The sequence below is a fragment of the Leguminivora glycinivorella genome, chromosome 4, assembly GCF_023078275.1.
Source record: "Leguminivora glycinivorella isolate SPB_JAAS2020 chromosome 4, LegGlyc_1.1, whole genome shotgun sequence".
Taxonomy (NCBI): Eukaryota; Metazoa; Arthropoda; class Insecta; order Lepidoptera; family Tortricidae; genus Leguminivora; species Leguminivora glycinivorella.
Genome location: NC_062974.1, coordinates 26,237,097 through 26,251,786, shown reverse-complemented (window position 1 = coordinate 26,251,786; position 14,690 = coordinate 26,237,097). Strand labels below are relative to the sequence as shown.

Below are 14,690 nucleotides of genomic sequence, written 5' to 3'. Positions count from 1 at the left end.
TTATTTTTTTATTATTTTATACATGAACTCATCTCTCTTAGCAACATTACTAAGAATTCGTCTTGATATTTTTTTCAGTAAACTGGTAAATTTTATCTTTTCTCCAAATCATTCAGAAATAACCGAATTAATTGAAACTTCAAAATTAAACAGCTCTACAACTCTAGTTTATGGTACATAGCCGTCAGTTTTTAGAAACTTATTTTAGATACTTATTTTTAAGCATTTGTGTTTTTTTGTCCATAATGGCATCACCATCCATTATGGGGTATTTTACCTTAGGTACTTATTTTAAAAACTCTAAAAATGTCTATTGAGTTTCTGTCGCAGACCACCATGTGGCTTCTGCATATTCTGCGCTGTGATAGAGTTGCCATAGTAGGTATGTATATATTGTATAATAGGCAATAAGAGGCAAAAAACATATTGTGCTAAAATATTTAAAATACCTACAGTCATTTCCGAAACGTGTGAATTCATGTCAATACTTTCTTTTATCAGTATTACACGGAGTAGGTAAACGTTTCGTGGCAGCGGCAGCGCACACTGCAGAGCAGAGAGCGCACGTGGACACCGGCGCGGCGCCACAGAATATATAATAGCACAAGTAAAGAAGGCCCACTGCTTTGATGCACTGAAATAGGAAACCTATGGAAGTGAAACATCAACAAAAAACGCGTGCCGGGTGTGACGTCATCCTGGGACAAAACATGGCGGTTTTAGTGCTGCCCATAACATTTTACTGTAATTATGATTTGTCGATAAATCGATAAACTTTGCAACGTTCTCGGCTCATTTCACATACTATTCATTCTTTATAGAATTAATATTTTAATGAAAGTAAGTTATTAAACTGGAAGTATCCATTTAAATATTTATTACATAAGTTTATTGCTGATGTTGCCGATCGTAACAGCCCGCACCCTCGTTAAAAGCTCTAGCAACTTTACTCACCGGCAGGAACACTATGAGCAGTGTCTTGTGTTGTGTTATTTGGCTGTGGTTTGCTGCCCTTTTTCAGGCATACTACATTTAGACTGTACTAGAATTTATAATTTGATTTATTTAATGAATACCATTTATTTAAGGGAGTGGCCTCAGCATAAGAGTTTTATACAGTCCATACACGATAATTAGCTCATGATACTTACTAATGGGGGTTATTAGTTTAGCCTACTTAGGCCGTTTACACACTATCCGATCCGATATCGGATGTCGGAAGGATTTCAATAGAAAAAATCCAAGATGGCGCCTGTAATGTATGGGATATCGGTCCGACACCCGATATCGGATCGGATAATGTGAAAACGCACTTATGCTGACATAATACCCTACACTGACATGCTTTTGGCTGACAGTTTTCTTGATAATAATAACAGAGGTTTCTAGACATGCGGTAGCGTGTCAAGCCAAATTCAAGTAACAGAACTGGCGAGCAGCACCGTGTGTTATATTACACGAACCATTTGGAGCCACTTTTGACCCCCTCACAACTCAACAAGTATTTTACATAAACGTGTCAAATTTGGCTCATATATTGAGACATGCAAGATAGACATGTGCGCCAAATTTCATAAACACATCTCAAATAATAACGTGATAATGAACTCTATTTAGATAATAACGTAAAAAAAAACATCATTTTTATCATATATATACCTATAGACATAAGTTCTTATTATTCGTACAGGTGCCACTAGAATCGACGGGTAAAAATAACTAAACACCTTCAGAATATTTATTTCATTAAAAATAAAAAAATATTAATGTAATTGTCTTGTAATTGCACCATTAGATGAACGACGCGGAGTGAGCCGCCCCTGCGAACAAATAAAAATATCCTTTACATTTGGCTTTATATTTTCTAATCCGATAGCATCCAGCCACTTTTTCTTTTTCTGGTAATTTCTTGGTAACGTTTAAAATACGTTTTAATTGTTAATTTAAGATATTTTTGGTTTTAAGCGGAGTAGCATGATAAAATAAGAAAATGGTAATAAGCAATCATAGAAAATCGATATCAAAGTCGATAAAAAATGTACAACCCTAGCTGCAATGTTTACATTATTTAAGCTTAAAAATATAGTAAAATAAGTCACATCTCTTCATAACTTATAGCTGCACATAACAACCTTACTAATTATAATGTAATACATTCTTCAATTTACCAGCAACATTAACAATAATCAATATTTTTGATGAAAATCATAGCGTACCTGTGTAAGGTCAAAGATGACTGATTTGGTGTCTTTCTGATGCCGCAGCCTATCACACTACACACTGGCATATTTTCACCGTAATTATTCACATTCACCTGCAAATATATTCAGTTATCACGCTTTTTTTTTGAAGATAATTAAATTATTTCACTTTTCTCGCGACGTTTTGACAGGACATCTACCGCCTGAACTCACTGACAATGACATTCACAGAACAAAACATGGCGGATTTTCGGTCGCATTAGGTATTTACGCATATTCATGTTCCACTTTATGTACGTACTGAAATACTGTCATATTCTTTTGTCATCGGTTATAGTGCTGAGTTAAAACGAGACAGCGATATGTTTATGCGTTCAACGTCAAAATGGGTGCTATTTATATAAGCAATTGTATGTATAGAACAACATGTCTCGTCCATATATATACGTCCATGCTTTGATGTTTCCGAAATGCCGCCTTTTTAAATACCTACAACATTCTTACAAAGAAACGAGCCGCACGTGCGCGGCGTCCGGTGATAGGGTTACCAATGGATCCAAACGAATTAATACTCACATTAAATGTTATATTATTATATTCAAGTCTTGAGTACTTTCTAGGTATATACGCTGTATTTATATATTTTTGTTCAAGGTTCCAACATCACAAGCCTTATTGAACTTTTCCGTGGGACTTAATCAGTAGTAGATCTGTATAAGAATATCTTTTGGTATTTATTTTATTAAATAAGTCTATTTAATTAAGTATTATTAGCCATTCCACCCGCGGACATCGCTTAAAAAACCTCGCGACGTAAAGTAACAATAGAAAGTGCGAACGTGCATTCCGTGAGAATGTGCGCCACCCCTGAGTAGGCCGCGAACTCGCGGCCACAGCTCGCGGCCGCCAGGATATACTTGTAGCGCGGCGATAGGATAGCGGAGTGAGCCGCCCCTGGCGGCGCCAGCGGACGCGTCTGTGTGCGTGAGCTAGGTATGCATACAACTACAACTGCTGTAGGCACCGCCCCCCCCCCCTCAATGCGTCCTCTGCGGCGCGGCGATAATCAGAATCACCTAGCCCTAAGGCCCTGGTTTCTCTGGCCCGTCACACGCGCCCGGCGGCGTTTGGATGTGATGTGAGCCGCATGTGCCGCTGTGCCACACGCTGTCGGTCGCGGGTGCGTGGGTTTTCTGACCCTTGGTCACCCGTCGTCGGCGACGGAACTCAGAAGCTCTGGTAGACTGATTTTTGAACTGTTGTGTTGTGCTCTGATCAAAATGAATGCAAAAATACTTACATTGTAATTCTTAGAGGAAGAAGATTATAGGCGACTTAATCCGTTTCCATATAAATATTGATATTACCCAAAAAAAGAGACAGTCAAACGATATTTTTGTATGAAACCGGCAAAAAGAAAGTGAAATTTTTAACTTGGTACTCAAACACTTGCATTGTAGTAAAGAAAAATTTACATCATATATTCGATTAAGTATATCGAAAACAGTTCACAGAAGTACAATTCATCCATTGAATTACTATGTACTAACATACTAGAAATTACACCCCAAACAAAGTCTGTGCTCCGGCCGGCAGCGCGCGGCGCATGCGTGGGGAGGTACCGTGTCATAGAGTAAGACTTGACCAATGACCACCTAGACGCGACACTCTTAGTGTAGACCTTTTTTTATACTTTTTGTAAAATACTAACCCCCTTATTCATAAACGCACACTAAAGTTATCAAGCCGATAAAGTTCGTTTGTCCCTTTTCGGCGTATTGGTGTGATAGAAAGGGACAAACGAACTTTATCGGCTTGATAACTTTAGTGAACGTTTATGAATAAGGGGGTAAGCAGTTTAATTTTAGCACTATCATACATTGTGCTATGTTTAAGTTCTACTAAGTGAAACAAAATACATTATTGATTTTTTTCATATACCTACTTTAATTGCCCTTGAAGAAAATCATAGGTTACTATTGTATGAAAATATCGATTACAACTCGTGTTAGAACTGTGTAGTATTCATAAGTATAACGTGAAATAAATTTAACATTTCTCTTTTATATATTACAAACAGAATATAATCACAATTACTATACTTCATTACCTACATGTCAAGTCTGTGCGATTATGATGCGATGAATCTATGATTTCGTTCAACAAAATGGCAGCGATAGCTTCGCGTTTGAGGAGCGCGTCCCTTCATTGAAATAATTACTTAAATAAAGATCGATTAACATAGCGTGTATACTAACCGATGAAATGTGACACGTCAGTTTTATTCGATTTTCTCGTATGGCTTAAACAGCATCTTGTTGCGCAGGAAGGCATTTTTGACATTTTATTTGTGTGCAGGCAGAAACATAAGTCCAATGGACTTATGTTTGTAGCGCAAACGTTTTGCTCGCAGTGTCCTCTCTAGTATTACCTCAATGAGTTCATCATTATCTTTAGTGAAGTCAGTCATTTTCCATATCAAGACGCCACCCGCCGTCCGTTGCTATTGTACAAAACGAATACAGACCGTCGCGTGCGGCGTGTGACCTTCGCCCGTCGAACCACCCGCCGCCGGCGACGTTTCAAAGAAACCACCCTCAAACATTTCCGAACAAAACATTCGAACGTCGTCAGTCGCGGACCCGCGTAAAAAACCACAACACGTTCTATGAACATTGGTCAAGTGCGAGTCGGTTTTCGACTTTTCCATACAAAGAACTCATGAGCGCCTGAACGACTGTGATGGCAAAGTTAACTTTTCGCACTTTCAAGACTTTACGTATATATCTCGGAAACGATAAGAGATAGAGCAAAATGGACTTCAGATTTGGGCTGTCGTTGGCACAAATTCTATGTTTTCGTCAACAGAGACCTTTTTTGGACCGATTTGAACAAAATTTTGCTCAGTCCACTTACAAACGGTCTTAAGCGCCTCCTTTTTAGTAGGAACTTAAGTCATTTTGGCAAATGAAAAAAAAAAATTGAACAATTTCTAAAAAGAAAAAGTCAAATTGAATTTCTTTCTACCTGTCCATCACGCTTACAAAATTTTAAGACGTTTAGTAACTGCTTGCAGCGTCAGTGAGTGAAAATCTTAATTTGAGTTTTTTTCTAGTAAGTCCGACTTACGCTTGACTGTAGATTTCTAATAGGTTTTCCTGTAATCTACAGGTAGAGGGCTATCTCGTGTATTTTTTTGAAAATTTTACGCTAAGTAGTTTCGGAGATAAGGGGGGGGGGAATGGTCATTTTTTGTCTATTTTCTTAAATTACTTCTAAAGTACCAAAATCAAAAATTTAAAAAAAATATATTTCAAATGCTCATAAAATGCTCTTTCATTTGATATATATAACACAATATAGTTTTAATAACTTTGATTTTTAATTTTCAAGTTTACCCCCCAAAAGTGACCCCTATGATTAAATTTCATTTAATTAAATTACATGTCCGTCTTTGGGCCACAGGTTTACATATGTGTACCAAATTTCAAGTAAATCGGTCCAGTAGTTTCGGAGAAATCGGCTGTAACAGAGGGACAGACAGACACACGAGTGATCCTATAAGGGTTCCGTTTTTCCTCTTTGAGGTACGGAACCCTAATAAGGGTTCCGTTTTTCCTCTTTGAGGTACGGAACCCTAAAAAAGACTCATGCTCAGTTGGTCTCAGTACAAGTTGTACTGACATTGACTAGCATGACAAATACGAACGTTTCCGAAAAAATACGAAGGAAACCCTTTTCGCACTACATCTTGTACTTATTTTAAATAGTATTTTTATACGTACTTAGGTTGGTACTTATTTTACATATTTATGTAGTCGGTTTAACGTTTAACGACTGAGTGCTACGTGAAATTAACGCTACATCGACCTATAGCCATTGAACTACTATGTACTACGTACTAGAAATGACAACTCGAACATATTCTGTGCGCCGACCGGCAGCGGCGGCAGCGCGAGGCGCATGCGCGTGAAGCGAACCGTGTCATAGAGTAAGACTTGACCACCTAGACTCGACACTTTTAGTGTAGACCTTTGTTTTATACTTTGTGTGTGAAATACTAAGTAGTTTACTTTTAGCACTATTATACATTGTGTTATATTTAATTTCTACTCAGTGAAATAAAAATAAGTAATTGTTTTTTTCATAAATTTTAATTTCCTTTGAATAAAATTAGTTTTGTAAGTTTCTGTCGCTCAGATTCGAATAATAAACGCGCCATTCACCTTGTTTTACCTCCCTTAAACACCGGTTGCATTAAATACTATTTCAGTTTTGGTGTCACTATTTTTCGTCAATAATGAGAATTATAATTCAGAAATAATTCAAAATCATGCTTATTGTATAATATTATCGACTAAAATTCGTATTAGAACCGTGTAATATTCAAAACTATAAATTCTATAGCCAACACTGCCGTTGTAGCCATCGTAGCAATTGTATATATCGTCATATCGCTACTACGCTGTGTTTGTGATCGTAGCCACTCATAGCAAAAGGCAGAAGGTTGAACGCCTACAGATTTGTGTCAAAAGTACTTCGACCAAAAAAACAATTCTATTTCATTTCTGTAACTTATTTTTTTATTTACTGTAAAATTGTTTGTTCCTTAAACGTATTCTATTAGATATACAAAATGTTTCCTTGTTATTGTTTGTCGCCTATTTTAGGAAAAAAATGAGGAAATGAATTATGCTTTTTATTTGGGAAAAAATCCTTGAGCTGCCAATAAAAAACGTAGTCGGTCAACTTCATTAGCAACAAGGAAAATTAAAAAAAATGGGACTATAAACTTTCGCCACTATATTTTTCAAATTTTCCGCTTCGTGGCAAGACTTATCCAACCATACCCACAACTTTCCAACTGACAAGAGTCAATATTATTGTAATAAAATAAAGTGGTTTACATCAAAGCAGTGACCATACCGCTTTATTGCGCAACGATTAGCCCCAAGCTTTGACAATGGCGCTATTCAGCCATCGCCCGTTCTTGTTGTCTATGGTTTAAAGGTTAGTTCTCAGTGGACCATCGCATCCACTTCAAATTGTTTTTTTTTTTACTTTTGTTTAAGTGATGTGAAAAGGACTCTATTCACGGGTTTTAGAGATGTGTTTCCGATAGTTTTAATATTGTTTTTAGATTGACCAGTGAATGACCACAGCAAGTGGTCAGTATAAATAGAAATTAAGTGGCTATCACTTTTGCATTTGTTACATTTTGGGAGATAATTGATAATGATAATAGAGACATTGCATTTTGTATATGTGCAATAGTTATTGTGTTATTTTTTATTGTACCATTTAGAAAAGTGAAATTATATTAATTTTTTTTTATCTAGCCTATAATGGTGTCCCACTGCTGGGCAAAGGACCCTTAACCTCCATGACTCCCGGTTTATTAGTGCCTCTTCCGGCCAGTTGGTGAGAAACGTGTCTAGGTCATCCCTCCATCTTCTTCTGGGCCTGCCGCGTCCGCGCTCTATTTGTGGCATCCACTTGGTGGGTACACTAGCCCATCTGTCAGGATGCATGCGGCAGACGTGACCAGCCCAGTCCCATTTGAGCCTGGCAGTCCTCTCGCCGACGTCGGCAATGCGGGTTTTTGAACGCAGCGTGGTATTCCTGATACGATCGGTCCTCTTCACACCTAGAATACTACGCTAAATAGCCCGTTGGTAAACCTTCAATTTGGACTTCTGACTCTCTGTAAGTAAAATATTTAAATTTTTAGCAGGGTTTCCAGTCGGCTTATGTTGCCAAATTGTTTATGTACGAAGACAAAATATATGAACCTATTAATAATGACCATTCTAAATGAACGTGGCAAACAAGCTAACATTCATAATTATAAATAATGGTAATGTAAGTTGCCAAATTAACTACCGTACCCTACTGTTACCGTAGCCTATGAACAAGTGCTGAAGATGATCTTTATAGTCTGTTATACATCTAGTATCAGTGCTAGTATTAGTACCTACAGTCAGTCTGAAAAATTCATAATCTTAAAAAAAAATTGTATGCAAACTGACAGTTCAAACTGACACTGACAGATCTGTCAGTGTCAATTTGCATACAATTTTTTTCTAAGATTATGAATATTTAAGACTGTCTGTGGCGGGCCTATGACGTGAATGAGATACATGTATATTTATACATGGGGATCATACGTATCTTCTTCTAATATACCTACTCAATCATTTTCCGGGGTAATAAAATTACATCGTCGAGGGAATAAATGAAAACTGCATAATCATAAAACTGTAAACATAAACCACACATCGTGTAATCAAATAATAACTCACCAAAAATGAATGGTCAATGACGCAACACTTACAAAATTTATAACTGGCAACAACTCGTAAATTCATAAATGGAACACAAATCGAAAAAACCGTAAAAATTATGCGGTCGCTCACATCCTTTCTCCATTGAGATTGAGTTGACTTTTGAATGAAACAGCGGTTTCTATGAGTAGTTATTTATTTTTAATCGAATTAATCGGTAATCGGATTGAGTGGTCAGCGTGAATGGCGGTTGATTGTCGGCCATTATTGCGCCCCCCGATTTTGAATGGTTCGAAATTTAAATTTGGGTTCGTTCTAATTTTGTTAATTGTTATTTTATTTTATTGCCAGTCTGTGTTTGAAAATAGTTTGAATAGGTTGGTGTCATGCTGTTGTTACAAATATTGATGCAAGATAGTAACTAAACTAAAGAATTGTGTAAACTAAGTACCTAGCTAACAACGACCGCACCAAGGTCGCGCTGTGGTGCGTTGTGTGCTTTTTTTTTTTTTTTTTTTATACCACGTCGGTGGCAAACAGGTATACGGCCCGCCTGATGGAAAGCGGTCACCGTAACCTATGGACGCCCGCAACTCAAGGGGTGTCACGTGCGCGTTGCCGACCCATTAGAAACTTGTACACTCCTTTTTTGAAGAACCCCATACTGTAGTTCATCGGGAATACCTCGACAGGGAGCTCATTCCACAGCCGGAGCGTTCGTGGGAGGAAATTCCTCTGAAACCGCACGGTGCGCGACCATTTAGGTTGCAAGGTGTGTGGATGAGCGCCCTGTCGATGGCGAGCGGTGCGATGATGAAAAGTGGCCGTTGGCATCATGTCAAACAGTTCTTCAGAACACAACCCATTGTACAGGCGATAGAACACACATAAGGAGGCGAAGTCCCTCCTTAGACTTAAGGGTTCAATACCGCCTGTGAGTTTGGGATCGTCGACAATTCGTACAGCGCGTCTCTGGATCGAGTCAAAGGGTCCAAGCTGGTATCCAGGTGCTCCTGCCCAAAGGTGACAGCAGTACTCCATGTGGGGTCTAACTTGCGACTTGTACAAGAGCAGTCTTTGCCCCGGAGTAAAGTATCCCCTCGCTCTGTTGAGCACACCGAGCTTTTTGGATGCCAACGCAGCTTTCCCTTCCAAGTGACAACGGAATTGGACGCTACTCGAAATGTCGACTCCGAGGATCCCAATACTTCCTGACAAGGTAAGCGCTGTGCCTTGAAACTGTGGAACCACAGTAAATGGGGTTTTCTTAGCGGTGAACGCACACACCTGGGTCTTAGTGGGATTGAAACAGACTAGGTTGTCCCGACCCCACACCGAGACTCCGGACAGAATCCTCTCGATGTCCGACACAAGCTTTTCACGACTTTCTAGCACCATTGAACGAGGGATATTAGCACGGCCCGTGTAAAATGTATCCCCAGTACTGTCATCCGCATAGCAATGGATGTCGCCGATAGACAACATGTCATTGATATGCAGCAAGAACAGCGTTGGGGATAGCACAGAACCTTGCGGGACGCCAGCGTTTATGTCCATGCTATCGGAGCAGCTACCGTCTACTACGGCTCGTATGCGTCTGCCGGACAAAAAGCTGGCAATCCATTTGCATAATCCAGTGCTGTGGTCCATGGGACCTATACACAGTGTTATTTAAACGTTGTAACTTTTCTCCTGACAATAAAAATGTGAAGCTTCTTGCGCCTGAGTAGGTGTATTTATCCAAACTACAAAAATTAAATACGTCACAGGATAATTTTATTCGAATATTTCCAAAAAAAAAACATGTCAATCACCTCCACCCACCATTGAATACTCAATTGCTCAAGTTCATTAACATTTTATGAATAAAATGTTAAGTAAGGTCGCTAAAGCGAGTGTATCGACTCGCCATTACCAAGGACGACATAATACCAGGACCGACAAAGCCCATACAAAAAAGCGCACCCCTGAAATGTATGGGCCTTTATCTAGAGCGCTTCGTTTCCTAGATGGCGCTGTTTCGCAGCCTGGCCCCGTAGCCGAAGTTTCTCCGACGCCAAACGAAAGCGATACGCCGCTGGCTCTGTCGCGCCAAAATCATATTTTACATTTAATGCAAATAAAAAAAGCGTAAAATTTTTTTACTTAAACCTAGATGGCTTTTCGCACTTTTCATATTTTCTTAAATATTTTTGCGTGTTTTTATTTTTTATAAGAACAAATATGACATGCTTCTTTATTTTAATATCATGATTGACGTGAGTCAATACACATTTTGAAAAAAAAAAAAATTTGTAGACATCATCAGTGTAGTTATGATATTCATATTCATTTATTCATGCTTTCACATAAGTATACAATTGATTGATAGTATTTAACAGTGTCTGTACCGGTAGGTAGGTACATACACATGTAATACCTACCGCTAAAGTTGCATCCATACATCCATGGGCTACGGATACTGCTTAACACCAAGCGGGCTGTAAGCTTGTTTACCGTCCACGTACATAAACAAAACTAGGGTATGAGGATGAAGCAGCACATTGACCCTAATCACAGAGTCTTGTTCCCCTCACTGTAAACACGTTTTTGACATAAGGACCAGGGGTAAAAACTCATTTTATCTCTAGTGGGTAAAGGACGAATAAAGTCAAATTAACTGTTTTAAAATTGATAAAAGTAGGTGAATCTAGTAATAAAGATGAATCCCTGTGGAACTAGGCGGGCTGTAAACGCTTTTTTGTTTACCGTCCACGTACATAACTAGGGTAAATGAGTATTCTCGAAGCAGGCAGGATTCATTGACCCTAATCTATAGAGTTAAACATTAAAATACAACTTTGTTGGTTTTTTTTACAATACCATTCCAGCGGAAGACCAGCGTGGACCTCGGGTTAGCTTTAAATGCTGAGTCCATTTCGTGGTAACTTATAATTATGTAATAAAACTATGGAAACAGATTAAATCGCGTATAATGAATTTAAAATTCATCCCGACGTTTCGAACTCTTTACAGCGTTCGTGGTCGTTAATATTTTTGTATGTGGGTAGCTTTTGCACATTGTAATTTTTCCTCAGTCACCCGTTGACCACGAACGCTGTAAAGAGTTCGAAACGTCGGGATGAATTTTAAATTCATTATACGCGATTTCCATAGTTTTATTTCATGAGTAACTATCGCGGTAACCGAAGACAATATTATAATTATGTTTTAATATATTTTTCAGTACAGTATGGTGTTTTTTTTACGCACTAGTGCGAGAAGTGGTTCATTATATGCCAGGTCGAAACTTCGGAGGCTCATCTGTACTGAAAAATGTCGTACGATACACGTGCGAAAAGGAAATTCGTAACTCGTGTCGATTTAAAACACTCCCTTCGGTCGTGTTTTAATTTATCGCCACTCGTTTCGAACTTCCTTTTTTACGCACTTGTATCGTAATGTACTATTATTTGATTTGATTAATGTTTTGTCTTTTACAAGTGTATGTCTTGTAATTAGTTATCACGAATAAATAATTGAATTGAATTGAATTGAAATTCCAAACAATTTAAAGCGAAATGTAACACATTCATTAGCTGTTCTTTTATCAAGTAAAATAAGAAAGTTAATTTAATTGAAAGCATTTGTGGATCTGTTGACAGCCAAGAGTTGAAATTAATTGTTCGTAGATATTCAAATGCGATTGTCAAAAGCTGACGAGCGGCGGACAACCGTGACAAAATCGTTTAAATGTTGCGAATGCGATCATTCAATTGTAAACTGAACAATATTTTCCGCGGCACGAGGGGTAGAAAACACGATTGATTGTAGTTTTAATGGTTTCAAATTAATAAATATATTTGGATAAAGGTAATTAATAAAAAAAACAGCTTATTTTAAGGAGCAAAAAGTTAGCACGTAAAGTAGGTAGGTATCAAACTACCAAGCGTGAGCATTCGTATAGCTATAGCAGATAGCGGCTGTTTATAGGAAGGTGTTAAGACTGTTAAGCTATAATAATATAATTGAGAGCAAGATGCTTCAGCGAAAGTGAGGTGAGAATCGCTTGTTACCCATGCAACGGAGTGTAATCGATTGAATTGTTGGCTACTCATCCAGGGACCTTGAGATATCGCTGGTTTTCAGAAGAAAATACCGATCGAAGTAGATTTACAGTTGGACTTTGGTTCGGTCGAAGGGTTTGAAAAGTTATTTACTTCTTGCTAGCGCCATCTATCGATACGGTCTCAACTTACAGTTACAAAGTTTGTTTTGTAGATGGCCTCAAAGGATAATACTGAAATAGAAAATAATGAAGTAGAATATTTTAAATATGACAATGACTTTCAGTAAAAATATTCTAGTGATTAATCCATTAATAAATTGAATTAATCAGTAAAACATAGACAACCTTATTCAACGTAGGCATAAACTATATAGAGTGATAACTGTCAATGTCAAAATTGACGTCCAATGAAATACGACCGCGCAAATTACGGATTTCGTATCGATTTTCACTGCCGTAAATATTAAAACTTGACCTGTTATAGCATTCCAAGTTCATTTCCTACCCTCGTCTCGATGTCAACACAATCGAAAACAAAAGCCATGCCTCTATTAGACTTGAAAATGTACGTGCGAGTTGTGGCGGCAGTGTTCTCTGTAAGTTTAACTGTATTTATTTTGGTATATTTACTGTTTATTTTGTCTCAGTTTGCACAAGGTTGTTGACTTACAAATGAAGAACATAATTAGCTTAAACCGTGGCTGTGATTATGTTCTTAAAAGCGAGAACAAGGGTCGTTTTGATTGCGTATGTTTATTTAATTTATATGATTGCAGATTTCGTCTTCGACCGCGTTTGTGATGGCTCTGCTTCGTTTGTTGAAGCCTGAATTATTCTATTTGGAGCCATTATTCGGTAGCGATTTGGGTTCGTATCCTGGTTATATAAATTGGCGTATTGTATAGTTCCGTATACTTAGCCTTTTACTGGTCCTATTGAACTCAAAACCCCTCTACATCAACAGATGATGTTAAATAGGAAATCATTTCATTAATAAATTATACTAAATCATTTTTTTGGAACACAAACTACTTACCTTGAATACTCTTAATTGGAATATCAGAGACAGTACCAAGTACTGTGATAAAATTTAAAATAAAGTGGTTAGCAAAATATTTGGACAATCTGATGATAATTACTCTACAGTTAGTGTTATTAATCTAATTTAAGATAATGTTAAAAGTCTAATAAGAATAGAGTAAAAACACTCCTTAAACAATATAACCGTAAAAAATATTTTTTTAGTATTAGGTTTAAGTATTAACAGGAGTTCACTACTTCATTTCCTTAAACAATATAACCGTAAAAAATATTTTTTTTTCAGGAGTTCACTACTTCATTTCCGGCCTAATGGTAGTGACCAGTGCCATAGGCTTCCTAAACAGCTGTATCGTCATGAACCGTAGCACAGCTCTGAACACCGGTCGGAATATTACGACTTGGTTGCTGTTGGATTCACTGTTTGAGACAAGTCGGGTGGTTTATGTGTTTGTGTCCGAGGTGGTCCTTAAAGGGAAGGGGCCTATACAGCTGTATGATTTACTGATCAGCGCTGCACAATATTGTAAGTATGCTTACTATTACTATAGTTTACGGACTTTTGAGTAAATTAGAGTGATGCAAATCATGTTTCATATTCAAAAAGGCTTGGGGTCTCAGACAATACAATACAAAGAATTCCAGGTGCATATAATGGTTGTTGTTATTCATGACATATTTTAACACTGGTCAAGATTGATTGACCATTATCAATACATGATACAGATTTATACTGTATTTTATTTAGTGCCAAACATTTTAAATAAATAAAACTGGTGAAACTGGTGGTGGTTTAGTAAACAGGTGAAATAAAATGTTAGATTTGTTGTTATGTAGAATAGGTATGTTATTTTATAATATGTTTCCGTTTCAGTGCTGGACAGCTTCCTCTACTGCCAAATGATACTCCGACACTAGTACATGTGGATAATTCCTAGTTTTAGCTCCAATATATAACACTATATAGATCCAAGATTTATAGCATTTAGTGAAAATCTTCCAAAGAATATTCTAGGCTAAATATAGTTGATTATTTTCTCATAATTATGATCTTGATAACTTGATAGTTGATAGTGAAAAATATGTATTTTTCTAGAAGGGAGACACAATGATATTTGA

At 37.5% G+C, this 14,690-nt stretch overlaps 1 protein-coding gene and 1 long non-coding RNA gene across 2 annotated transcripts; one reads left to right on the top strand and one right to left on the bottom strand.

The window, feature by feature from the left end:
* Positions 1-1,723: 1,723 nt before the first annotated feature.
* LOC125225803 lies at positions 1,724-2,648 on the bottom strand. The gene is made up of 2 exons (XR_007177022.1): positions 2,217-2,648; positions 1,724-1,820 (listed from the first exon to the last, which is right to left on the bottom strand). It is a non-coding gene; the product is annotated as an uncharacterized LOC125225803 (long non-coding RNA).
* Positions 2,649-12,954: 10,306 nt separating this feature from the next.
* Positions 12,955-14,690, top strand: LOC125225468. The gene is made up of 4 exons (XM_048129208.1): positions 12,955-13,129; positions 13,310-13,400; positions 13,858-14,097; positions 14,446-14,690. Exons 1-4 carry the CDS (start codon positions 13,049-13,051, stop codon positions 14,487-14,489), a joined length of 456 nt encoding a protein of 151 aa, XP_047985165.1. The 5' UTR covers positions 12,955-13,048; the 3' UTR covers positions 14,490-14,690.